Source organism: Plecotus auritus, assembly GCF_963455305.1.
Source record: "Plecotus auritus genome assembly, chromosome: 11".
Classification (NCBI taxonomy): Eukaryota; Metazoa; Chordata; class Mammalia; order Chiroptera; family Vespertilionidae; genus Plecotus; species Plecotus auritus.
In genome coordinates, this window is record NC_137777.1 from 37337987 (window position 1) to 37365470 (window position 27484).

The 27484-nt window shown below is 39.7% G+C and overlaps 1 protein-coding gene across 1 annotated transcript in view; it reads left to right on the plus strand.

Moving 5' to 3' along the window:
• The window catches only part of DNAJC5B (DnaJ heat shock protein family (Hsp40) member C5 beta), a 71786-nt gene that overhangs the window by 18533 nt on the left and 25769 nt on the right, over positions 1-27484 (plus strand). Inside the window, exons 2-3 of the mRNA XM_080646403.1 lie at positions 14327-14446; positions 19205-19332. Of these exons, the coding sequence (XP_080502529.1) occupies positions 19214-19332 (119 nt within the window). The 5' untranslated portion in view covers positions 14327-14446; positions 19205-19213. The remainder of the gene's footprint in view (positions 1-14326; positions 14447-19204; positions 19333-27484) is intronic.

A 27484-nucleotide genomic window follows, 5' to 3' on the forward strand; every position in this document is an offset into this window, starting at 1 on the left:
AGATGCTTTGCTTTCTGAGGACGTGTCAGTTGATATGAGGCCTGAATCTCATTTGTTAAAGTCACCAGGGTTCCTAGGTGTTCAACAGACTTTGGTGAACAGACATCTGTTCCTGTAAGTATTGTTCCTGATAGTCTTCCTACTGTCTTTTTCTAAGAATTGTTGGACATTTTATCTTCTATTACCTTTCATAGTTTGGGCCTATCCTTTCTCCCCAACTCAGATTTTCGCTGAAAGCCTTGATTAGGAGATAAATCTCCTGCCTGCCAAGTCATTGATGGATCTCAAAGGCCTCATGGCATTCCTTGCAAGGTGTCTATTGTCTGGTAGCCAAGGTCATCAGGAGAAAACCAAATTGTGTTCTTTGACAGCATCCCCAGCTAGCTTCCTTTATTTTCCTGTCTTGAAGTCTGTACAAAAAGAGAAAATATTCCCTAGGGCCTTATGTTCTTTTCCCACCTGGAACAAAGTCAATGAACATACAGTTTCTTTTTATTGCATATTTCCTTTCCATATAAATCAATTTAAGGCCCTTCATGTCATCAGGAAGTAGTACATCTCCAGACTGACCAATCACAGTAGAAGTGCTCTGTCCTTCCCTGTCACTTCTGCTCTCTTCCACCATGCCTCAGGGAGATACAGGTTTATGTTATACTCTGTATGATGTTTGCATAATGAGAAAAACACATAATGATGCATTTCTCTGAACGTATCCCCATTGGTAAGTGGTGTATAACTACTTGCAGTAGGGTTGGTTTTTTTGTTTTATTCAGGCCATCAACTGATTAGGTGGAGAGTAATCTGCTTTATTCAGTCTCCTAATTCAAATGTTTATCTCATCCTAAAACACCTTTACAGACACACCCAGAATAATGTTTGACCAAATATCTAGGCACTCCATGCCTAGTCAAGTGGACACATAACATGAACCATCACACCAATATCACCAACAGGCCTAGTAATAATCTCTAATTGCCACAAAGACCCATGTGGAAAGTACTTTTATTCCCATTTCTCTAGATATTTATTTAACAAGTGTTTGTATATTTTAGAGATGAGAAACCAAGGTTTAGAGAGTTGAAATAACTTGCAGCACAGCTAGTAAATGGCAGAACCAGGATTCTAGTCTAGGTTTAAACGACTTCATCTGGCATTCTTCATCTGTGTAATCACTGCCTCTCTGCACTGGTGCTGTTATCCCCACAGATCCTGAGGCTCCATGCTTGAGGTGGGACAGGTCTGAAGGCATTATCTGTTGGTCAAAGCTCAATGGCAGTAGTGGGGAAGGGGGCTCATTTTTATCGTCACTTGTATGAACATATTGGACTTGAGTGCAACTTAGAGCTACTAGGAAGGTTCTGCTTTCCTTTGCCTTTGAGGCAATCCATAGAATATTAATAGTTCCTACCCTTTATTGAAAGCTATGTGCTTATGCTTTGCAAAGATGATCACTTACTGTTCACAATGACCCTATGTTCTTCCCACCACCCCACTCTGTTGTGGGCGGGGCAGGATAAGAGAGCCACCATGGGCTCTCAAGGGTGGGTACTGTGAGACATCCCTCTTAGCCAGGGATGAGCCACCAGGAACACCCCATATTCCTTTAAATGTCTCCATGGGGCAGACTAATCCTGTTCCATCCCTCCCCCAAATCTTCCCATAAAGCCAGTTTAAAATGTGCATGAATCAATAATTCTGCAGGTGTGTGCTGTCTGCTGATTCACCCAAGAAACAGGCCCGGGCTTTCCCTTCACTTGGTTTGCTCCTCATGCCTGACAGGTCACTGCTCCTCACTATCCATCCCCAATAGCCCTTTCTGGAAATGCTGTCCAGTTGAAAACTCAAACGCACTGTAAGTCCCGAGATCAATCTTATTTCAAGGAGACTCCTCTTACCCTCTTCCTACAGCACTCTCTGGGGTGCTTCCTGGGAGTCTGCTTGTGACAATCTAAGCAGTCTTTCCACTATTGCTGAGTTAGCTTTGGCCACAGCAAACCTTTTGTCTCAAAGAGGAGGAATCTGAGACTCAGGAGGGTGTGTCTTATTTAAGTTCACAGTTAAAAGTCAAGTAATCCATTTCCCAGGACCCCCTGGTGTACCCTATAGATATCAATTCTGATGGAGTGGGGGTTGGGCAGCCTCAGGTTTGACACTGGGTGGAGGAAGGCTCAAGGACAGCATGTCTCCAAGGCAGTGCTTGAGGGGCAGACTGCACCAAATGACAAGGAAGGTCAGCACCTCTTTCACATCTGCCGCACATACAGTGATGTACAATGATGTAGGTGCAGCACAAAGTAAAGTATTGGTAGAGAAATTGGGATAGGAAGTCATTTTCTATGAACAGAAGCAGATTCCCTTTGGTCTGCATGCTTCACCAGAAGGCTGGGGAAGGAGCTGAGATTCCTATCTGTCTGGAACTACCACGAGTGACTCACTATGGCCCCCATTCCCAATGGAAGTGGCTTTGGCATGTATCATGTATTTCTAGAAAATCAGTTCATCTTTAAGTTCCCTTGGACAAAGCATCCACTTTATTGCTTGACCTGAGATTCCTGGGATTGTGAGATCTATGTTCCTACCCAGACTCCACCACCCAGTGGATTCTCCATGGCACTTTTGTAAGCAAACGGGAGTGCATTAAGGATCTGTGGGATGATGTTTCCAGGTCAGACCCCTAGTTTGGCTCCTTCTGTCTCCTCTCTCTGGTGTTGTTTCCAGAGCCTGTGAACCAGGTGACAGGAGCTAAGGGTGAATGGGCCTTATTTCAGCCAAGGCTTTGAGAACACTCTATCGGATAAAAATTTACACAGGGAAACAATCACTGGTGGCAAGTTTCAAAAGAAAGGAAGGTAAAACTTCTTACTGCTTTCAAGATTATTCTACTTCTTAATTTTTTAAACATAAAGGGTAAGTGACTTTCAGGTACTTTGAGAGCAATAAGACCATTGTTGAGAAGGCAGCACACTCTAGAGGTGGATAAAGAATTTGGAAGATACCCAGAGACACAGGTGTTAGTTCTGGCTGCCAAGGACTTGTTGGTGCCTTTGGACAAAGCATCCACTTTATTGCTTGACCTGAGATTCCTGGAATTGGGAGATGTATGTTCCTACCCAGGCTCTGTTAGTAACTGTCTGATGTTGACATGAAACTCTCTGAGCCTCAGTTTCTTGGTTTGTAAAATGGGAATAACAACACTTTCTCTGTCTACCTGTCCCAGTTGTTGTATAGGCCAAACAAACCTATGTGAAAACACATTGTTAACATTAGAGTGCTCTGTATTTTTTCCTGTGATGTAGGACATACTAGTAATGTCTTTGGCTGAAAGTGAGGCACAAGATTGGTGGAGAATGGTAAAAGAACTAAGGTCCTCCTGAGACACACAGAAAGCCACAAGGCTGAGTTGCAGCTGGGACTGGAGACCATGGGTCTGTGGTGGCAACATTCACCACACCAGTAGATGTACAAGTGAATGTTGGCTGGGGTGGTGAAAGGAATTAGGGGTATTGACAAGGGAATGGTTACAATGGTGACCCTGGCGTCAACAGGGAAAGGGTTGAAGAAAGGGGCGCAGCTGATAGATTTGGGGAGCTGACAAGTGTTAGTGAGATGTAAATGCCACGTGTGCAATGGAGTTAGCTGAGGAAGTAGGCAATGGTGGGTATGAGGCTGGGGTTGAAAGTTTGAGAGCTGGAGGACATCTAGATATCTGAGTAGGACAAGGAGCCGTGAGGGAGGGGGTACTGGCTGGGAGGAGCACCCGGGAGTTGAAGGGCCCCAGGTTGGTGACAGGAGTTGGAATTAAGAGAATGAGAGCTGAGTGCTAGGGCCCTGAGAGAATATGGGTGAGTTATCAGACTTGGGGATAGCTACAGGGAGGACAAGGAACCTGTGGATGGAGGTGGATGGAGGAACATCGAAGGTGGGGGGTTAGCTGAGTGTCTGTAAAAGTTGAGAGGAGCATAATGCTGATGCTGCTTCAGGGCAAGAGTGGCCCAGAAAACAGAAAGGCCCAGAGGCATGCTCAGATTTAAAATTTGATAAGAATCACATAAAAAATAAGTAATTTTACATATATATGATCAAAAGTTATAGGGGCATTTTGGCCTCAATATGCAAATATATAAAAATTTTAATAGGTAACTCATTTTAGTCATTGATATTTTTAATATAACAGGCCCAATGGCATGCCAGTTAGTACCAGTGGATGAGGGCCACACATTGTTAAATTTTCTGGAATTTTGCAAGCTAGGTGTCATGTTAGTAGCTTGAAATAAGCCTGGGAAGAAATAGTTAGAGCATGAAAATCTTCAAACTAGGGCCTTTCCTCCCCTGGAAATCTGGTGGTTAAACATTTCCCAGCACACAACTGAATAGGCCTAAATATAACCTCTGCCTGACTTTGCAGTCCTGTTGTTGTGAGTTTAATTGTGTCACCAACAGTGGTAATCCTAACCCTTGGTACCTGTGAATGTGACCTTATTTGGAAAAGGACTTTTGCAGATGTTACTCAGGTGTAAATTTAGATGAGGTTGCACTGTAGTAGGGTGGGCCCTTAAGCCAATATGACTGGTGTCTTTGTAAGAAGAGGAGACAGAGGAAGGACACCATGTGAAGACACAGATGCAGGGGGAATGCCATGGTGATGGAGGCAGAGACTGAGGTACATACGCCAAGGATTGCAGCAATCCCAGAAGCCAAGAGGAAGTCATGAATCAGAGTCTCCCTCCGAGCTGCCAGAGGAACCAACCCTGCTGACACCTTGATTTTAGACTTCAACCCCCAGAACTGAGAGAGAATCCACTTCAGCTGTTTTACGTCGCCCGGTTCGTGCCACCTTGTTACAGCAGTGCTAGGAAACCGATATCCTGTCATGCCAGTGTCAAATTTGGGCATGAGGCAAGTGGAAGTTCCCCAATGTGAACTGTAAGGGGGAGCTCCCTGTTCCCTGAGCTCTGGCTCCCAGAAACCTTCCCTCCTACCTCCTCTAGCTCGGATATTCTATAATCTATATCGTCTGACCCTTCCTGTAGGCTGCCTTGTAGTGTGGGTTATGCTTTTAAGTGTAGACATGTGGCCTCCTCTTCTAGGTGGTGGCCAGAGGTTATAAACTCAGCTGCCTCATGGGTCAAGGTTGCTGAGTGGGATGCCAGGGGAACCATTTCAGACTGGAATGTGTGTCTGCCTTTAAATAAAATACTTTCTCCAGCCTGCTGGCCAGAGAAAACCCGATGAAGACCTGTTGTTTTGGGACCTCTGAATGTACCCAGAGAGAGGGGACATCTTTTGGCCTTTGCCTGCCTCCAACAGAAGCTAACGAACATTCATTACTATTTGTGAATTTGCTGCTTAGATCTCTCGGGTCTTGTCCTGCCCAGCCAATGAGTGAATGGGTCTGAGACCTTAGAAGCTCAACAATTGCCCAAAGTTTCTTTTCAAATAAAAGCTTCAAAAGAGATTTTTGTAAGGTTATATTTTATATCCCCCACTGACTCGACACTATTGCAAAACTTCAGCTTCAGAAGAATGCAACAAGAGGGCGGAGCCCCTTCTAGGCAAAGCTTGCCCTACCCTAATGTTTCAGTGAGTGTTTTTCTTGGCAATTCTTGGAATCTCAGGTGGCTGAGAGAGGGAGGTGTCAGGGACACTAGAGGGTGATTTGGGGTAAGGAGTATTTCCAAGTTGAAACTCCTGTTTACAGTTCATTTCTTTTTGAACACCAGAGGGCAATGCAGACCTACTGAATAGCTGACTACCTTGCTTTAAACTTGAAATCCTGGGAATCAGTATTTTCTTTTTCTTTTTTTTAATGTGAGAACCAATACTGAATTGAATATTTGTTCGTTGGACTATGTATTTTGCTCAGGCATATAAGAAAGTTACAGAGAAGGCTATTGAGACCACTTGGATGTCCAAGCTCTGGGGCCTGGAGCTGGGAGACCCATAGAAAGGTGCTGGGCAAGGTTGCAGCTTCCTCTGTGGGGAAGCTCTTGTCACTCATCCTCTCACTCCACCCTGAGACTTTCTAGTTCTGGTCGGCTCTGTGGGAAGATTTGGACTGTGTCCAAGGTAAGAGCTACTTTGTGTTAGGATCCAGCTTGTTACTCCCAGGGCCATTTTACTAGTAAATTGGTTCCATGAGATTATTCTACTTAGTGTCTGGAAGTGAGGCCTGGCCCTGAGCAAATGAAGGTCAAGAGAATGCATAGGTCCTAATGGTTATTATGGGCAGTGCTGGGGCTCTGGTGATGGTGGCCAGCTGACCAGGCTGTGTGTCTGTGGTCATGGACCAGCTCCTTCCAACACACTCTGACCGTGAGGAGAGTTCCACAGAATGTTCATGGTTTCTGGAGAATTAAGGAAAACTGTACATTCATCAAAGAATCTGGAAGGAGCAGAAGTAGAGCAGTTGGGAATATCTACGGGAATCTCAACAGTGGTGAGGGCCCTGGGAAGGGGAGACTGGGCTTGGCTTTGGAGCTCTGAGGCCTGTGGACAGGTGCCCCCTGGGCAGCAGGGATGAGACACCACTAGCATCAGAGCCCATCTAATTCTGTATGTCCAGAACTCTTGTGTGTGCAGTTGTAGAAGAATCTGCACCCTACTATGCGACTCACTTGGAAAGGGGCCTGTCCACCTTCTTCCCCTGGGAGAGGCGGCTCAGTGTTAGCCATGTGGCTCTGGGGACCAGCCAGTGGAATTCAGCAGAGAGCAAGACTGTTCTTTCCAATAGCGAGTTGTCAGCAACAAAGCACCCACTTATTACACAAGATAGAAAAAGGTCTTGAAGAACAAAAGCACTGCTAAAGAATTGACTACTATTTAGTGGCCCCAATGGTTCATCTGAACATGAAAACTGATAAAATGAGGGAGAATGTATATCTATAATAAAGGCACAAGGTCACTGTCATCTGACAACTAGGTTGAAATGCACCACTGAGAAGATCTGTGGACACTAGAAATTGGTGCAGGGCCATGGTCTGCATGGTGCAGTGGGCCCAGAAGGCAGACAGGACTTCCCTGCTCCCTAGGTCTGTGACCATTGTTGGGGCTGTTTGGCCATGTACACGAATAAGATAGGATTCTCTTTGTCATATACAATTCTATTGCTCAATTCAGCCTTTTTATTTAACAAGGATATAAAAGAACAGGATTTGCAGGCAGAACACTTAGATTGGACTCCCGTTCCAGCTTTTACTTCTCATTATCCATGTTCATGCTTAGGGAAGTCACATGACAACACTTAGTCAGTTATCTCTTTCTTAAAATGGGCATTGAGTACCAAACAATGTATACATGTGAAAATACTTGGGAAATTACCAAGTGTGATATAAGGACAGTTATTAATTTCTAGAGGGCATCCTTAGCATTTCCTTCTCTCAAATATTTGTCCATTACTTGGGCTGAGTGAAGCTTCATTTGAAAGGGGGCTTAATTAGAGTTAAGATAAAGATATATTTTTAGTCTAGTCTTACTACTACTAAAAAGCCAAATAAAAAGGAATGAGAACTAGTTTGGCTTCTGTGCACTCTACAATTTGTAGGCTGGTTAGCCACATTCAAATAACAATTTGCAGAACAATCACTGTTTATATTGGAAACACTACTGAAAGAACTTTGTCTTGAGCAAAAGTTTTTCTCTTCTATCTTTTTTAGCTACTTAACATAAGAGACATCTTGGGCTAATGTGAAAAGGGAATAACTATTGGCAAAGTCAAGGATCAAGGTTTTGTTTATAGACATTTTGTCAAATAAACACATCTGTTGGACCTGAAGCCTCCTTGGTTTATTACAGCAATTGTTTACTGTGAGTAAGCATCGAGGTGCTTAAATTTCACATCTGTGAAATACATATTACGTTTCCTAGCAGGAGAGAAGACTCAGTCAATATTTTTTCAGTAACACAGGTCTCATTCAGAGTTCTGTTTAATCAAATAGATATTGTCCTTGACACTGAACTACACGCTGGGCCTCATTAATGAACGTGCCTATTGGTAGTTCCTTGTTTAAAGCCATCACTCCATTTTTTTTTTTTCTTGAGCTTTAACACACACACCATCTGGTGCAGATTGATAAGGGAGTACAGCAGGCAGCAGTTCCCTGGAATGAGACTGTCAACTCCTGAAGCAAAGCTCTCTGATGCATTCTAAACTCACTGCCACTGTCAAGATTCATCCCCAGCTGCTCTGCTCCTGCTCCTTCCAGGCCCTTTGGTGAGCTGGACACAGCTTTCCTGATTGCTCCAGAAACCATGAACATTCTGCCAGACTATCCTCACTATCAGAAGGTGTAGATTCCTCCTCTGCAAAATCAGGATGTGGAAGTACCAACCTTATACTTTTGTAGGTTTTCAATGAAATAATCCAGTTACATGTTAGTTACTATTATCATCATTATCACCATCTCTGAATCCCTCACAACCCCCAGCATAGCGTCCTGCACTATGATAACAAGGGAGCAATTACCATTCACTGGATCCCATTCACTGATGAATTATACATTTGGAATGAAACTGATTAGATTGCACTTTCAATTTCTTTTTTAAAAAATCTATTGATTTCAAAGAGAAAAAGAGAGGGATATAATGACGAGAGAGAATCATTGATCTGCTGCCTTCTGCACTCCCTCACCTCTTTCCCCCCTCTTCCTACCAACACACACATACACTGGGGAGTGAGCCCAAAACCCAGGCATGTGCCCTGACTGGGAATCGAACCATGACCTCCTGGCTCATAGGTCGAGGATCAACCACTTATGCTAAAAGTGCAATTTCTTAAAGCACTTTTAGCATACCATGTTCTGATTTGGTGTGTGTGTGTGGGGGGGGGGGGGTGCGGTGCGGGGAAGAGGTACAGAGAGAGTAACTACTAACAATTGTTCAAACCACAACCCTAGAGAACAATCGTTAGATCTGTGCTTACAAAAGTTCCAAGTATCATTCTTGGTACACTGTACTAGACATTTGACAAAAGGTCTGAGAGATAAAGAGTTCCTATTTTATTGTTGGGGCTGTTTGGCCATGTACACGAATAAGATAGGATTGCAGAAAAGACACAGGCTTACAGTGACTTGCCTAGAGTCTAAGAAACAGGCATGTTGTTTTTGGATATTCCTTCTTCAGTTAAACTATGTGAAGCCAAATTTTATTTTGTGTTTAATCACATGGGAGCCATTATCTTCAGTAAATGTTTTCTTAGGACATCCAGGCAATGGAAAATTCCTCCAGAGGGCTGCTTAGTCGGCAGGTGTTTTCCATGTTACTTAACTGAAGAGCTCTCTGCTCGTCAGATGGAGTGAATAAGGGAAGTGGTTATCAGTGGCTCTCAACCCAGCAGCTCTTTAGAACTGCTCAGAGCCTAAAAAGTATCTGAGCCTGGCCCCACTCTGCAAAATTTTGCTTTGGGATAATCTGGCCAGGCATCAAAATTCCTAAAATCTTTTTTAAGTGACCCTAAGAAGTGTTTCCATCTAGTTCTTTCCCCTCAGCCTTCTGTGATTCTATGCTTTCTCCATATTTATAGATTCAGGCACATTAAAATTCCATCCTCCTTGTAATCTTCCTCAATAGGGACATTTTTTTAACTTCAGAAAATTATGAAACCTAATAGGAATTAACAAATTTGCTCTTCTGAAATATAAACACTTGATTTTATAGAAGAATTGCCAGGATTGTTCTGTAGTTACGTCTGAGATGCCATCGGAGTGGTTACCAAAAGCCTCTTAATTGTACAAAATCAAAGCTATAACCTGTCTGTCTTCTTTCTAAATTCATTTAACAGAATAAAGCTTTCCCAGATGATTCTTCCTTTTGAAATTTACAAAGTGATGGCCTGAATTCCATGTATTATTATAATAATACTAGAAGCCCAATGCACGAAATTCATGCAAGAGAAGGCCTTCCTTCCCCTGGCTGCGGGAACCGGCTTCCCTCTGGCACCTGGGACCCAGGCTTCCCTCGCAGCCCCAGCTTCCTCCGGAAGGTCGTCAGGTCTAATTAGCATATTACACTTTTATTATTATAGATAAACAATGTGGAGGGGTAATAGTAATAATGAGAGCAATAATAATGTCTTCGTTCATTGTGTTGGGCTGTTTAGATTAGGATTTCCTTTTGGGGCCATGTGCACTTGCACATCACATGTTCATAATGAGTAGTGTTTGCATCTGCTAAGATAGGAAGTTTACATTAAAGACTATGTACCCTAATGTTTATGATAGATTATTTTGGTTGAATATTCAAACTTGTCTAGCACCTGCTGCAGATTCTGTGCTCATACTTACCATTACTTATAATAACCCTAACCCTGTACGATAATTGAGACAGGTATATACAGTGTCTCTAGGAGCACCCTAGAGCAGTGGTCGGCAAACTCATTAGTCAACAGAGCGGCAAACCGTGGCTCATGAGCTGCATGTGGCTCACGAGCCGCAGTTTGCCGACCACTGCCCTAGAGCAATACTGAATAAAGGAATAGTGCAGATTCCATAAATAGAATATACCAGAGAAATTAGCATGTAACACACTTCATCCTCCCCCATCCCTCACCCCCACACCATTCTCTCTCCAATTTTCTACCTCACAGAAAGGCCACTTGGTTTCAATCTTGCAATATCTTCTAAGTCAGCCTCTTCAAATCCGAATGACTTAATTGGCAATGCTTTTACAATATATTTAGTGCATTTTGCTTTAGGGAATTATTTATGGGCTTACCATCAGTTATTTCCTTTTACAAACATCATTGAAGCTCACCACTTCTGGAAAGCCTCACCTGTTTAAGTGGAATATGATCCCATTAACCTCTGGCTGTATCTTCAGAGGATATATCAGAAGTCATAGTTGTATAGGCATATGCTGCCATCCTATGCACTATGTATGAAAGCACGTCAGCACGTCTCTTTTATTTCTCTAATTTTAGCACAAGGGCCATTGAACATGCTCTTTCACTTGCCTAGAATATATTTGATTCTACCAGCAACCTCAACATTTAATTCTTTTCATATCCCTGCTTGGTTATTTCTGTTCTGGGAGGCTTTTTCTGATCTCCCTTGTTCCACTGATTTGCATGGCCTTGTCGCATCTCTCCAAAGTATCACTTTTATATTTATTTGAGTAATCATTTCATTAATATCTCTCTCTCTTGGTAGGCTGTAACTCTGTGACCCACAAATCCAGAATCTGTGGTTGGTCTTGTTTACTAGTATATTTCTAGCATTTAGCCCCTGGATCCTAGTAGGTGACTAATTGTTGAACGACTAGATAAATAAGAAACTGTTTGCTCTTTGAAACATAGCTACAGTTCTACTTCACCTATGAGTTTTGCAATACTTAAAGAAATTTCGAAACTCGTTTTTTCAATATTTTAAAAATTAAAAGTAATGATTTAAGGAGAAAGTTAATTGTGCAAAATAATGAATTTTACTAAATAATTTATTACACTGAATTTGAAAAACTGTAATTTAAAAAAAGTCACCCTTAATCTCATCATATTAACCCATCAACTACTTTTATTTTATCAAAGGACATTGTCCTAAAGCTGCAGCGATTCTGGAACTTAGATTTAAATGTCTTTAGTTTCCTCCCCTCCCCCTAATTCTCTGCATGACAAAGGGCTGCTTCCTAAACTCTGGCTGGAAATCGGGATCTATGAGAAATAGCCTTTTGTTCCTTTATACTGTATCTAAAAACAAAGCAAAACAAAACAAAACAGTGCCATCTAGAGATCAGAGTGCTAAAATGTTCACACAAAATAGCCCCAGGCTAGGTGTCAAGCTAAGCAGCACCTTTCAACTCTGCTGAGCTTCAGGAGCCAGAAAGACCCACTGTGCCAAATTCAGGAGTAACACCTGACTCAGTTGATTTAAGACGTTTTCTGTCCGTAGGATCTTACCTGAAATCACAGAAACTATTCTCTCGTTTTTGCGTATGAGAGTTGGGTATTGTTTTAACAAGAGATCCCTTAATTCTTTAAAACCACCTCAGTCACCTTGACTAAAATGTGGGTAATTGTGACTCAGTTCTTATTGACTAAGATTAGGATAAAATGTTCAGATATAAAAATAGTTGAATTATATACTGAGCAATTACAGTTTCCTCCTTATTAATGTTACATGGTCTTTCCAGTAACTTTAAAGCAAATGATTATTTCTAGCCCTAGACCTAAAGAAAATAAAATCTAGAAGAACCTACTTTGACCCCGAATAGCAAAAGCAATCTTGAGAAAGAGTAACAATGCTGGAGGCATCATGCTCCCTGATTTCAAACTATATTGCAAAGCTATAATAATCATAACATATAGTATTGGCATTAAAAACAATACTATAAAGATGAAAGAGACACAAAGATGAAAGAGAATAGAGAGACCAGACATAAAGCCACACTTGTGTGGCCTATTAATTTATGACAAGGGAACCAGGAATATACAGTGGAGAAAGAACGGTCTCTTCAATAAATGATGTTAGGAAAACTGACAGCCACATGTGAAAGAATGGAACTGGATTCCTGTCTGAAACCAGATACAATAATCAACTCAAAATGGATTTAAATGTAAAAACTGAAACCATAAAATGCATAGAAGAAAAGACAGGCAGTAAGCTCCTTGACATTAGTCTTGGCAATGATATTTTGGATTTGACACTAAAAACAAAGGCAAGTAAAGCAAAAATTATCATGTAGGACTACATCAAATTAAAAAAATCCTGCACATCAAATAAAACCATCAACAAAATGAAAAGGCAACATACCAAATGGAAGAAAATATTTGCAAATCACATATCTGATAAAGGATTAATATCCCCAAAATACAAAGACCTCATACAACTCAACAGCAAAAAACCCCAAACAATCAGATTTAAAAATGGGCAGACAATCTGAATAGATATTTCTTCAAAGAAGACATACAGATGTCTAACAGGTACATTAAAAGATGCTCAATATTACTAATCATCAGGTAAATGCAAATCAAATCCATAATGAGATATTACCTCACACCTGTTAAAATGGCTATTATAAAAAAGGTAAGAAATAACAAGGGCTGGTAAGGATGTAGAGAAAACATAACCCTCTGTGCACTGTTGGTGGGATTGCAAATGGGCCTAGCCACTCTGGAAAACAGTATGAAGGTTCCTCTAAATACTAAGAATAGAACTATCATATGATCCAACAATTCCACTTCTGGGTATTTATCTGAAACAACCACAACAAATGAACAAAAAGGAAACACAAATTCTCAAAGATATATGCACCCCTATGTTCATTGCAGCATTATTTACAATAGCCAAGAAATGGGAATAACCTGTGTCCATCAATGGATGAACAGATAAAGAGAATGTGACACACACACACATACACACACACACTCACACACACTCACACTGGGGTCTCATTTGGCTATTAAAAAAAAAAGGAAATCTTGACATTTATGACAGCATGGATGGACCTTGATGGCATTATGCTAAGTGACATCAGACAGAGAAAGACAAATAACATATAATCTCTTTTATATGTTGAACTAGAGGCCCGGTGCATGAAATTCATGCATGGGTAGGGTCCCTAGGCCTGGCTGGTGATCAGGGCTGATAGCGGCCTTCCGGCTGCTGGCTGGGGCCTCCCTTCCCCAGCTGCTGGATGCTGGCCAGGGCCCCCTGGTGGTCAGTACACGTCATAGTGAGCGAAAGAACTCCAGGTCTCCCAGTTGAACTCCTGCGGGGACACCTTGCATATTAGCCTTTTATATACATAGATAAGGAAAATAAACCTAACCAAAACAGAACTCATAGATATAGAGAACAGATTGGCAGAGATGAGGGTTTGGGATTGGTCAAAATGGATGAAAGGGGTCAAAAGGTATAAACTTCCAGTTGTAAAATAAGTCATGGGGATGTAATATACAGCATGGTGCCTATAGTTAATACTGTATTGCACATTTGAAAGTTGCTAAGAGAATAGATCTTAAAAGTTCTCATCACAAGGAAAAATTTTGGTAACTATGTAAGGTGATGGATGTTAATTACACTTATTGTGGTGATCATTTAGCAATATATACAAAAATCAATCATTATGTTGTACATCTGAAACTAATATGTTTTGTTAATTATATCTCAATAAAAATATTATAAGAATTCACTTTGCATGTCAGGAGATTAGCATATTTTCTTAATTTAAAGTTCTGGTGAAAATCTGGTGGCAGGTCCATTGTAGCATTTGGTTAAACCAAGTACCAGCTGACTAATGAAGAAAATAGAGGTAGCATTATTTTGGGATCACTAGATGCCTTGTAATGGCAACCTTTATGGTCATGCATGTTTTATTCTCTCTTTGTTATGTTTTCCAGAGGGATAACCAATTGGCTGATAGAGTAACAAATGAAAAGTAACTTGACTCCATTGACCTGCTTAACTCCATATGGGAACGATGGGAAGGAGCAACTGTTTGCTTTGAAACAGTGGAACAGGTATGGAACAGCTCCTTTCAGTTTTGCCTTCTTTTATTTCTTTGCACATCTATTTCCAGACCAGTTAAAAACGTCACGTTGTTCCTGATTGAGAACACAGGATCGGAGTTATAGGAACAGGTACTGTGCGTATTGTAACATTTCTGAGTTGTGTGTCTTGAGGTTGCTGTTTATATAAGTACCAGTGCAATTAAGAGAGAATTATTTTTCAATAGTAAATAAGAAATCATGCGAGGGATAATTATTATTTTAAAACAGAATTAGCAGTTTGAATGTGTGTTTAGCTTTAAGATACACAATTTGAATAAGGAGATTTTGCTCCAATAAATAGAGTCCTATGGAGGAATTATGGAAGTAATAACAGAATAGTAGAGCATGTTGGTTTCCCCAATCCAAGCCATCAAAAGTGTTTTTGCTGTGTTTAATGATTATCTCCCCTGACCATTTTCCTTTTCTCAATTATGAAGGGACCCTGCCAAGAAAAGCATTGTTTGATTTTTTTCCCATTTTTCAGAATTCACATAATAGATATAGATTAAGCTTCTTTTACTGTGAAAGGAACATTTCAAGTGAACATAAAGAATTTAGAACAGCATTTGTAGAACCTTTAAAATATGCGTTTATTTTGAATTAGATACCTATCATCATCAGTGTGCTGAATCTTCTTTCAATTATACCTATAAGGGACAGGGTAGCTGTATATGGTTTGGTAGTGACTATATAGTAATCAATGCTTTAAGAAATTATGATGAATTCGTAATGCAGCTAGAACTTATTTAAGTCCAGAAGATTAAGTATCAAGTACTGGCTGATCAAGATTAAATTAATAACTGCATGACAACATTTTTTACTCCATTGGATAGCTTATGGATGAGAGACTATGAATAAATAATAATGACTTGAATTTTGCATAGGAATATTAGAATTCAAAGGTTACAGAAAAAGAATTCATAAAATTATATTTTATATAAGGAGTTAAATAAGGGTATGATTCCATTATTTAAGGTTATTTAAGGAGAGCTTTTAGGGAATGTTTTCACTATTACTCTGTAGTTTGTATGTTCTCAGAGCATAATATATTTTTACACATTAAAACAACTAAGGGTTTCAATGTATTACTCTATTGAATTTGAAACTAAATGTTGTTTATATCAATAATATATGAAGAGTCTGGTTTCTAGCTCAGCAAGGAAACAGAGAAAGTAGAGGTTGTTGCTGTTGGATGTGCAGAGAGCAACCTTGCAGTCTTTTTGGTTGCTTTATGTTTCAGTTTGTAGTTAGCCAACCACTAACCACACTGACTAACTTTAATTAAAGACATTTATCTGTCTGAAAGGAAATCTTTGGGGAATAAGGTAAAGAAGGTGATACATAGAATAAAAAATTTCCAAATTCCCTATAACAACCCATTCTGAATATTATTCAACCCACATCACAGAGCAAGTCAGTTATCATATTTCACTTAGGTACAGATTACAATGTGATTAGATTTATAATTGAAGAGATGATTTGAAAAAAATGCATAAACCAAAGGAATAGCCAGTTATGATGTCTTTTCTGGTGTGAGTTTTCATGTATGAAATTATTTGAGAGATGCAATCTGCCGTCCTTTTTTCCATTGGGAAGAGGAGTGTGTAGAGGGATGGCCGTAGGACAGGGAAGGATAAAACCCAGGCTGTTTCCAGTACTATTCTCTGGAAATGGTAGCCCCCAACTGATCCCATCTCTGTTGTTCCACACCTGAAATAACTTTGAAGGAGGCAGCCTTAGAAAAAAAAAATGTTCCAGTCAAACTGTCAAAATGTCCCTCTTCTTTCAACCCCCAAACCAGAAAATCTTCTTTTATTCAATTACCCAACAGACATTTATTGCATACTTAATAGGTGCCAGGCACAATGCCAGGACTCAAAGCTGAATCCCTGTCCTCCAGAAGATTCCTTCTTGTTCAGTTTGCCCTCTATACTTAGTACTAGTTTAACCCTGAACACTAGTTTCATTATTGGCTCTCAGTTTTGCATCCCATATTAATTTACAATCTCCCTAAAGACCAGGCCTGCACTACAGATTTTGAAAAATAAGTAATTGAATTGTCTGCTGTGGGTGTTAACATAATATGTTTAGCAGATTATCTTCAATACTATGTACATCTTTTTCCTGGATTAGTGACAGCAACACCCAAATATGAAGGAATCAAAGCTGGTCATAGAGTAGGATGCTCTCAAAGTGAAGATTGTGTATGTCTGTGCCTTGTTAAAATTGATTTTAGGACTATCAGTTGATTTTTGGGAACCCTGATATCTGTCTTATTTCATGATACAGACGAAGAGTGAATACATTTTCCCCTCAAATTACAACTTCCTTTTGAATGCTGAATATAGAGAAAAATAGATAAAGCAAAGGTTACTATTTGCCATACTTTTCTTCTTAGTGCTCTTGACTAGCTATCTATACACTTTCTTTATGGAAGCATGTTGACCCAAATTTATCTCTGCTCCTTTTTTAAAAAAATGTATTTTTATTGATTTCAAAGAGGAAAGGAGAGGGAGGAGAGAGAGAAACATCTATGATGAGAGAGAATCATTGATCGGCATGCCCCACACTGGAGATTGAGCCCGCAACCCGGGTATGCACCCCTACTGGGAATCACTGCTCCTTTTATCCATACTAGTAATGTCTACCCAATACATCTGAATCTGTTTGGTTTGAATCTCTTAGTATACCCTTGTAATTTCCCCCAAAGTATTCATCCCCAAATATCTAGAAGTCACATTCAATTTAAGGGAAGAGTACGTGCAGTGATTTAAGAAAAAAATCTACAATTATCCTGGTAAGTTTTATGTTATATTTTACCATAAAAGCAAAACATCAACAACAGCAACAGAAAAACACACACACATAAAAACTACTTGGATTGTCCGCTCCTCTGACCACAAGTTCCTTGAAAATCATCATTCATATCTTGCTTGGCTTTGGTCCTTGTGTAGCAGGTGTTATCAGTGAATGAATGTGAATGAATGACTATAGCAGGGCCCAGAATGTGGTGTCAGGGATATGGAGACACTCATGCTCAACTTGGGAAATCTATAGAAATAGTGGTGGCAGCAGCAGAGCCCAACGGGTACGTCCCAGTGTCAGGTGGGCTTGGTGGGAGCCAACTTTCCAGCTCTGCTCCCAGCAGGCTAATAACCAAACCAACACAGGCAAGAGCAGAGCTTTCCCAATGTTGCCTGGCAGATCAGGATGGTTTTAGAGGCCCCTGAGACTCCAGACTCAGTGAACATTGTACAGTGAGTGGCATTAAGTACAATCACTATGATTTTTAACCATCATCACTGTATTTTTCCAGAACTCTTTAATTATCCCAAAAAAGAAACTCCGTACCTAGTAAGCAATAACTCCCCATTCCCCACTCCCCTTCAGCCCCTGGTAACCTCTATTTTACTTTCTGTCTCTATGAATTTGCCTATTCAAGTTATCTCATATTAGAGAAACCATACAATATTTGTTCTTTTGTGACTGGGTTAGCATATTTCACTTAGCATAATGTTCAAGGTTCATCCATAATGTAGCATGTGTCAGAATTCCATTTCTTTTTATCACAGAAAAATATCCCATTGTATGTACCCACCACATTTTCATTAATCTCTTTATGAACATTTGGGTTGATTCCACCTTTTAGCTTTTATGAATAATTCTGCTATGAACAATGGTGTTCATTTTTGTTTAATATATTAATTGATTTAATTCTTGTGTTTAGGCTCAGTTTTTATCTTTATTTTTAGTAGTTTCCAATTTTTCTATAATAAGTAAATTATTTACAGATAGGGAAAGTCATGTAGCTGGGTCATGGCAAGGCCAACATTCCAACTCAGAGGGTCTGACTACAGTGCACTCTCTGATTTATACACTGTGCCGCCTTTAATAAAAATATTTACATTTTCCTTTGAACCTACTATATTCTGGGTACATCAAATGCATTATTTCTAAATCCTTAAGATATCTGTATGATGTCTTTTTTATCCTTATATTAGGTGAAGACATTAAGGCTTGGAGAGGTTAAGTGGTGGATGAAGGAATGCCCCTAGGTGTGCTTGCTACTCTGCCTGGCCCTTCCTAGAGCCAGAACATAGCAGGAAGATGGTTCCTTGGGACTTGGGATAGCACAACTCTTTCTGGATAGACTTCAGGGAAAGGAGCTATTCCAGGGGCAGAACCCATGAGTACTGTGGGGCCTCTGGTATCACATAGCTGCCCAGAAGTTCTACCCTGGCTCCCAGATAAGGCCAGGATTTTTTCCTTAATACTTACAAAAAGATGTTTCTGTAAACTCTTGCCCTATGTTAGGCCAATAGGTCAAGGCAAAATGGATGATTATTTCCATTTTTGGCTAACTTTGGAAAGCAGACAAAGAAGGAGTTCTACAAGTTCTACAGATTTATTTAAAAAGAAATCTACACATGCCTTATCTATGAGGATTGTTTCTCAATAATTCTGAATTAGTTGAATACTTATATGACATCTTGTTTCTATTTTGCCATATGGACAAAGCCATATTCCCTTTGCATAGCTGCCTGCAGCCTTTCATACTGACTTAAGTTCTCCTTTTGGCAATCCTAACCCTTTACTCCCCTCGTTTTGCAGCTGGTATAAAAATATACTTCAGGTTGTCATTTTGCAAAAGGTCAGAAATGAACTATCTTCCTTTTAGGATCCAGTATGCATAACCTTCATGGCTATTTACCCCTTTTGGTTTTACAGCTGGAGAAGATGGCATGTAACGTCCCTAACCAAAGACAGCGGACTATGTCAACCTCTGGAGAAGCTCTGTATGAAATTCTTGGTCTGCATAAGGGAGCATCAAATGAAGAAATTAAGAAAACCTACAGGTACAGAGGCAGTTCAATGATGACATTTTCTGTACTACTAGAGATAGTTATTTTGTGATTGGTAAGGGCCTTCAATTAAAGATATTTGCTCTCTGCTAAGACCAGGTAATCTCAGTTTGGGAGCTCATGTTCCCTGTTCCATAAAAACAGGCAGTTAGGAATAGAGAGGCAGACATTGATTTTATGAAAGAACTGTCTCATGATGCTGGGCCTTAGGAAAGGGCAGCCTATGTTCTAAGCCTACAATGAGAGAGGTAGGGGTGAGAGAAGCGGGGGTGGGGGTGGGGAGAGGAAGAAAGGAAGGGAAAGAGAGAAGGAGGAGGAAGAGGAGGAGGAGGAAGAGAAAGAGAAGGAGGAGGAGGAGGAGGAGGAGGGGGGATGGAGAGAGAGATCTCACTGTGAATGAATAGGAGTTGTGATTAAGCCCATCACCCATATAATATTGTTTCAACAAATTTTTTTCTTTTTAAAGGGGGGTTTGTTGCTGTACTGTATGCTATACTTTTTAACTCTTCAGTTTTGGTCTTTCATATCTGATCTAGTTTCAGGTTAGCTATTTTTGGGAAAATGTGAAATACCTTTTTATTTAAACCTCCAAGGATTTTTTTAAAAAAGGATTGAGTACAAAAATAATTTACTTATTACAGAAAAATTGGAACTACTAAAAATAAAAATAACATACATCCATAATTCTCTCTAATGATAATTATCATTGATATTTTTTCCTTCTATTTTTTTTCCTGTTTAGATATTTTAAACTTAAATTGGATTAATCTATATTCTCTTTCACTTTAACAAGGTCCTATCATAAAATTATACTGGTGTTATTAAATATTTTGATTTTTAATGATATGGATATTCTCTAATTACTTTGTTAGCTATTTTTAAAAACATGTACATTCTTTTAATTTTTCCCTAGAGTTAATTTCCTTGTACATAAAACATGAGGTACATATTCAATTATGTCCTTACTTATTGAGGAATAAAGTTGTGCTGTTAGAAAGAAAAATTAATCAAAATATAAATGAAAGTTTATTTTTAATCAATTAATTCTTATTTGGCCTTGAATTAGGTTTTTAAAACTTACGGGTTTTTTTTGATGTATGCAAGTTTAGAATTTTTTTTAAAAATATTTTATTGATATTTTACAGAGAGGAAGGAAGAGGGATAGAGAGTTAGAAACATCGATGAGAGAGAAACATCGATCAGCTGCCTCCTGCACACCTCCCACTGGGGATGTGCCCGCAACCAAGGTACATGCCCTTGACCGGAATCGAACCTGGGTCCTTTCAGTCCGCAGGCTGATGCTCTATCCACTGAGCCAAACCGGTTTCGGCACAAGTTTAGAATTTTTAAGTAGATAAATTTGTTAGTGATTTAGTGTATGGATTTTATTTTATCTGTCATGGTTAAAAAGCCTTCCCAATTACAATATTATAAAAATACTAAAGGCCTGGTGCATGAAATTTGTGCATGGGTAGGGTCCCTAGGCCTGGCCAGTGATCAGGGCTGATCGGGCCTTCCTTCCCCTGGCTGCTGGCCGAGGCCTTCCTTAGTTCTGCGCCACCTCCTGGTGGTCATTGCTTGTCATAGCGGGCGGTCGAACTCCCGAGGGGACAATTTGTATATTAGCCTTTTATTATATAGGATTAACTCATTTCTTCTAGTACATTTATGATTTTACATTTTTTATATTAAATCTTTGGTCAATTTGGAGTTAACATAAGGAATGAAGGTCTGATTTCACATTTATTTTTTCCTAAATCACTAGCCTACCAAAATTTATTGAATTCTCTATTTTTATCTATTGATGGAAAAATTCTTTAGCTTTGTATTGGAACCTTCACTATGTGGTAAACTGTAGGACCCAAAAGGCCTTCAAGGAGCATGTGTTGAAGAATAAGTGACAATGGAGGAAATTGCCATTTGAATCCAAACAGTTTTGTGAAAATGGTAAAGTTTGACCAAAGTCCGTATCAATTTTCCAGCTTATATTTCACTTAAGGTAGTGGGGAGAGAAAGAGTCTTTGCCATTTTATTGTGTCCTAGAGCTATCCAGGTGTGTGCCTGGGAGCTGCTCAGCCCTATGCCTGGATATCCTTGGATGAGGGCCACTAAACTTGACTTTTAAGGCTTTGGTGCTGAGACATTGTGCGGGGGGTGGGAGTTGGGAATTAAAGTAATTGTATTATAAGCTTAATATCTACAAAGATTCTCTCCAAAGTGAGAAAAAAAGTGATGTCTAACTACCTTGTAAGTTTTAAAATCCACTTTACAAATGTGACTTTTAATTGCCTTTATTAATTTTGTAAGCTAAAATTTCAGGTCATATCCTAATTAAGGCACTAATTATGCCGAACTATTTGCAAGTTTAATAATTACAACCTAAAGTCTTTTCATGTAGTCAACATCTTCCTATTAATTTTGTTTTAATGTCATACAAATACTATTTTTTCAGCTGATTAGGGTACTAGCATGCTGCCCAAAGCATCTGCTTCTATCTAAATTACACATTTGTATTCTGGAAGTTATTCAAAGTGTATGAGCAGGCTGAAAAACTACTCATAATATCATTGTTATATTCAGGGATCTGAATTAAAGCAGTCAAAATGTAGTGAAATTAAAAGTCAGTGAAATTTAATAAAATTACCAACTGTTGAATCCATATGCTGCTTGACCTCTGTTGTAATCCTTGGTTGTGCTCTTGAAAACAAGGCTGAGTTAGAAGACATTTTTTTTCTTCATTTACATTTTATTTTTATTTTAGAATAGATAATATATTCACCTGATTAAAATGAGATCAAACAAACAGGTATACAAAAAATCTCCCTCATACATCAGATCTCCAAGTTCTCTCTCAGGGGAAAGCAATTCCTTGTGTATCCTTCTAGAGAGATCATCTACCTATATAAGCGTATATCCAGACTTTCTCATCTGGGCAAGACAGTACATGTTTGTCTCTCTCTGATCTTCCCTGCTAAACATGACTAAAAAGCCTTAGAAATAATGCAAGAGACAAGTAAAAGAGAACCCTGAAAGGTAGAAAGAGAAGATTAATTGGTTAGGGACCACAAGCTAGAAACTGCACGTTAAATCCAGAGTAGCTGCCAATTAAAATAAAAAATATATAAATAGGAATCAGAGTCTCTTAATACAACAGCCAAAATGTCCACATGAATATCACTCATTGTACCAAAACCCAAGAAAATCACAAGTTACATGAGAAAAGATAATCATCTGACTTCCACAATGAGATGAATCAGATATTGGACTTACCTGGTGAGTATTTTAAAGTAACTATAATAAAAAAGATTCAGCAAGCAATTACAAATTCTCTTGAAACAAATGAAAAAAAAAATAGAAAGTTCACCAAAGAAATAGAAATTATAAAAAAAGAACCAAGTGGAAATTATAGAACTGAAAAATAGCAGAAATGCTATAACAAACTAGAAGAGCTCTGTAGTAGAGGGAGCTGACTGAGGATAGAATCAGCGAAGTTGAGGACAGATCGATGGAACTTGGCCAGGCTGAACAACAGAGAGAAAATAAACTGAAAATAAACAACAGAGTCTCAGGAACCTGTATGGCTATAACAAAAGATCCAACATGTATAGCATTAGAGTCCTAAAAGGGAAAGAAAGAGAATGGGATCAAAAGAGTGTTCAGAAAAATGACTAAAAATTCCCCGAGCTTGGCAAAATCTATAAACCTATAGATCAAGAAGCTGAGTGAACCATAAATAGGATAAATCTAGAGAAATCCATGCCAAGACACATCATAATTAAACTTCTGAAAACTAAAGACAAAGAAAACACCTCAAAAGCAGACAGAGAAATAACACATTATTTATGAGGGAACATCAATTCAAATAATAGCAGATTTTTCATCTGAAACAACAGAGGCCAAAAAGAAGTGACACAACATTTTTCAAGTGTTAAAAATAAAGAGCTGTCAACTCTGAATTCTGTATTTGGTGATACTATATTTCAGAAATTAAGGGAAAATAAAAGTATTCTCAGATAAAGAAAGAAAACGATGAAGAAAGGAATCTTGGATCATCAGGAAGGGAGAAAGGAAAATGAAGAATGCAGAAATATGGATAAATAAAATAGATTATCCTCCTCATGAGTTTTCTAAATTACATATGATGATTAGTATAAAAATTATAACATTATCTGATACTCAAGACAATTATATCTAAAATTGAGGAGGATAATGAGACCCAAATGGGAGTCAAGTTTCTGCACTTTACTCAAATTGGTAAAACAATATCAGTAAACTGTGATATAAATATGAAAATTTTATTCAAGTAACCTACAGGAAGACAAGGGAAATGGAGGAGTGAGAAACAGAGGACACAAACAGAAAACAAATAATAAAATGATAGACTTAAGCCCTGACATAGTAAGTATATTAAAGGTAAATGGTCTAAACATATATTATATTTTCCTTCCTTGTTATACAAATGGTGGTGTACTATAACTCCTATCCTGTACTTTTCATTGTTCTCTTAACAATATACCTTGGAGATCATTCTCAGGAATGATCAGTTCATAAAAAGTTTCATTCTTTTCATATTGCAACATCATGTACCATAACAAAGATGTCCAATGATTTAATCAGTTCCCTGTTGATAAATATTTAGATTGTTTTAAATCAAGTCTTCCTTTTAAAACCAACTTAGAGCTTCTCAGGAAAACCCCATGGTCCCAGAAAAGTAGATAGAGATAGGGAGAGGGAAACTATCTTTGTTCTGCCCACTTCCCAGTTTTTGCTCTGCCCCTATTCCAAATTCCTGGAGCAATGATCTAATCCCAGCTGGGCCAGATGCTCAGCCAAGTCTAGCTGGCTCTGACTAGAGAACTGGAATCACAAATACCCACTACCTTAGCAAGGACTGTAGGATCCAACTCTGTGGGAAGAAAAAGGGGCAATGTTCTCTAAGCGTGGGTATAGAGTTGGGAAGGAAATTACCAATATTTCTAGTTCTTTATTCCCTTAAACATTCACATAAATAGTAGCCTCATAGACCTAGCTCAGCCCCTTCTTATGTTTATTTATAAGTCTTTATCATAAAATCTTTCTCTGAGTAAAGCATCTATTTTTCATATGTCATCTTTTTTTCTGCAACAGTACAACCATGTTTCATTTGTTAGCTGATAAATAGGAGTCCCCAGCTACCTCAGAGGGCTGCTGGGAGGAGTGACAAGAGGAAGGCTTCTGTATCAATCCATTATGTACTGAAGCTCTTGTCTCACTGAGATTTTTGTAAAGATAAATGAGATCATTTTTTCTCAAAGTGTGTGGAGCTCTTTGTGGAAGACTACAATAAAAATACCAGGTACAATTATGAATGGATAGATATCCTCATCATCCTTAAAAGTCTATTATTATCCTGCCATTTGCTGCTACTGTTCAAAAACCATTTATCCAGCATAAAGTGACGTTTTGCTCCATGTCAAAAGTGCCATATCATAGGGTGAGACTCATGGTGTGAGTCTCATCCATGGCCTTCATTATGGAATAAATCTGCCTTTCACATTGTACAGCATAATCATTCCAAGGAGCTTAAAGTTTAAGGCTCATTTAATCCAATTTTTTCATGGCTGGGTCACACCACTTAATCATAACAGTGTTTGCATGAGATAAGCAAATATTTTCCCCTATTCTCCCACTGCCTAAAAGTCTTTACTCCCCCTTTTCATGCTGTCTGAAGGAGACTCATTTTAGTTAATCAAATACACCTGGAAAGGCTAAGCGGTTACTTATCTTGCACATATTTGCTGTAACTTTAAACTGGCATGTTTCCCTCTTTTACCTAATTTAAGTAGTCTCTCTGAGGCAACAGGAATTTGCATTAGGAAGCTGGGGAGGAAGGGGAGGGAGGAGGAGAGAGACACTAGTGAATGGTGGGACAACTGGTGAGAGGGTTGGTTGGTGAAATAAGAGACTTAAAGCTTGTTCTCTAATCCCCAATACCAGGCTTTGGGCCTTTTCAAGTGAGTCAAGAACTTGAGTTCCCTGTAAAGTCTTCACCACCAAGTCCTTTTAGGAGTCTCCCCTGGGAAAGTCTCCCAGGATCCAGGAATGAGTTCATCCTCATGTAGCAGTGTTGTTCCAACAAACCAAGTTTCCACCCTGTGAATGATACTGCTTTCATTCACTCAGTGGGCGTGTCCATGGTCACTGCAGGCACAACTCGGCATGCTAGGCTCTGCTGCTGCAGCTCCGCTGGTTCTCAGCTGGGCAGGGCTGCTCTGCTGCTATTTTGTGCCACCCCACCAGGCCCGGCAGGGATAGCAGGTTTCCTTGCTAAATAGTCGGTGACCAAGTCTTCAAATTACTCTTCCAGGCCAAGAAGCCACCTATGCTATTTATCTGGAGACTTGAGGGAATCACCAGTGCCTGCTGGTCTGTGCACCACTAAGAGGTAGAGGCTGCATATAGGGGATAGCTCCCTCCTTCTTGGGATACCTTCTGTTAGAGCCTCCAGGGAGTGTCAAAGTTTGAGAGAAAAGCTCCTTCCATCTTTTCTTATAGGTCTCTTTCTAAAGGACCCAAACACGTGCTCAGAGGTGAGTCAGAGACCAGCAGTAATGACTCTATACTTAGACTCTCCATGCTCTCTGATCCATAAAGCTTTGCTCCTAGGTCAAGCTCATTATGCTTGGCTCTTTCTTTCCCGAGATGGCATTCTTTTCAAGGAGTCTCTGCCATCCCCAGATAGGCTTCCATCAGGCTGCCCAATGGTTCATCAGATATACCCAGCTGTGGCTGCCCCATCAGGGTATATGACATGGATTTCTTTTTGGAGGGCTCTTCAGGCTTGGGGGACTTCTGGGAGGCTGCCTCTAGGCCTCCAAGCATGCCTTGATGTGCTCAAACTCCCAGCCATGAACAGTAGTCTGAACTGGCTCAAAGATGCATCCACCTCCATACCATAGCTCTATAACAAACAAGGCTACCTCTTCTGTATTCTCCTTAGTAACTTGAATGAGGTAAATAAAGTTTGCTGCTCAGCAAGTACTTTAGGTGTGTGATTAGATCCTTTTTTTCTTGATATTGACTGGTACATAAAAATCCTTCAGTCCAAAGTCAGTAGATGTTGATCTATACCTCATATTGCTACCTGATTATAGCAGAAGCTAAGAACGATGATGAGAGCATTTAGCAGCCCCTAGTATGTCTAGAATCTCTCAAAATCATTAATGGCTTTCTAGCAGCAAGTTCTGTTCATTATTCAACAAATATTTATTGAGCACCTACTATGTGCTAGGCAAACAGACAAAATCCCTGCACTCCTGAAGCCTATATTCTGGGCTGGGGGAGTAGGGAAGCTTAATAATAAGTAAATAAGTAAAACATACAGTCTATCAGATGTTGTAAGTGCTGTGCAGAAAAGCAAAGCAGGTAGGAGGTGCTGGGAGTGGTGCTGGAAGTTACACAATCTCTTCAAGGTGTTTCACATAGATTTTAACACCAAAATCCCTTGGTTGCAGTGAATTCTAAGTATAAAGTAGAAGTTAAAAGCACAGGGTATGAATTCAGAAAAATCTGGATTTAAATCCCATCTTAGACTCACTTTCTTCAAAATACAGATAATGTACTGAGCTCAGAGGACTGCTGAGGATTAAATGAGATGATACATGTAAAGTATTTAGCCAAGGTCTGGCACATGGGTACTGGGTGATACAAAGAATACTTAAGAAGTCATACAAAAAATACATAAGAAGTAATAGAGAGAAACCAAGATGGCGGCATAGGTAAGCACCTAAACCGCTGCCTAGCACAATTTCAAAACTACAACTAAAAGACAGAACGGACACCATCCAGAACCACAGGAAAGCTGGCTGAGTGAAAATTCTACAACTAGAAGGAAAGAGAAAAGCTCACAGAGAATTGGTGGTACGGCAAAGGGTCTTTGTGCGTGCAGAGAGGAAAGGCAGCTGAGAGCCTGGCTGACTTTCTCTGGCGGAAGGGGGAAGGAAGCCCCCGATCGCACTGAACCCCAGTTCTGACTGCACTGAACCCCAGTTCCGGGCGAGACCCTGGGGACCCACACTCTTACGGGGGGAGTCTGGACTCTCCGGCGGAGACTTGGGAGCCTGGGAAGGCAGAGGTCTGAAGGCGCACGTGCGCGCAAGGGCAAGGC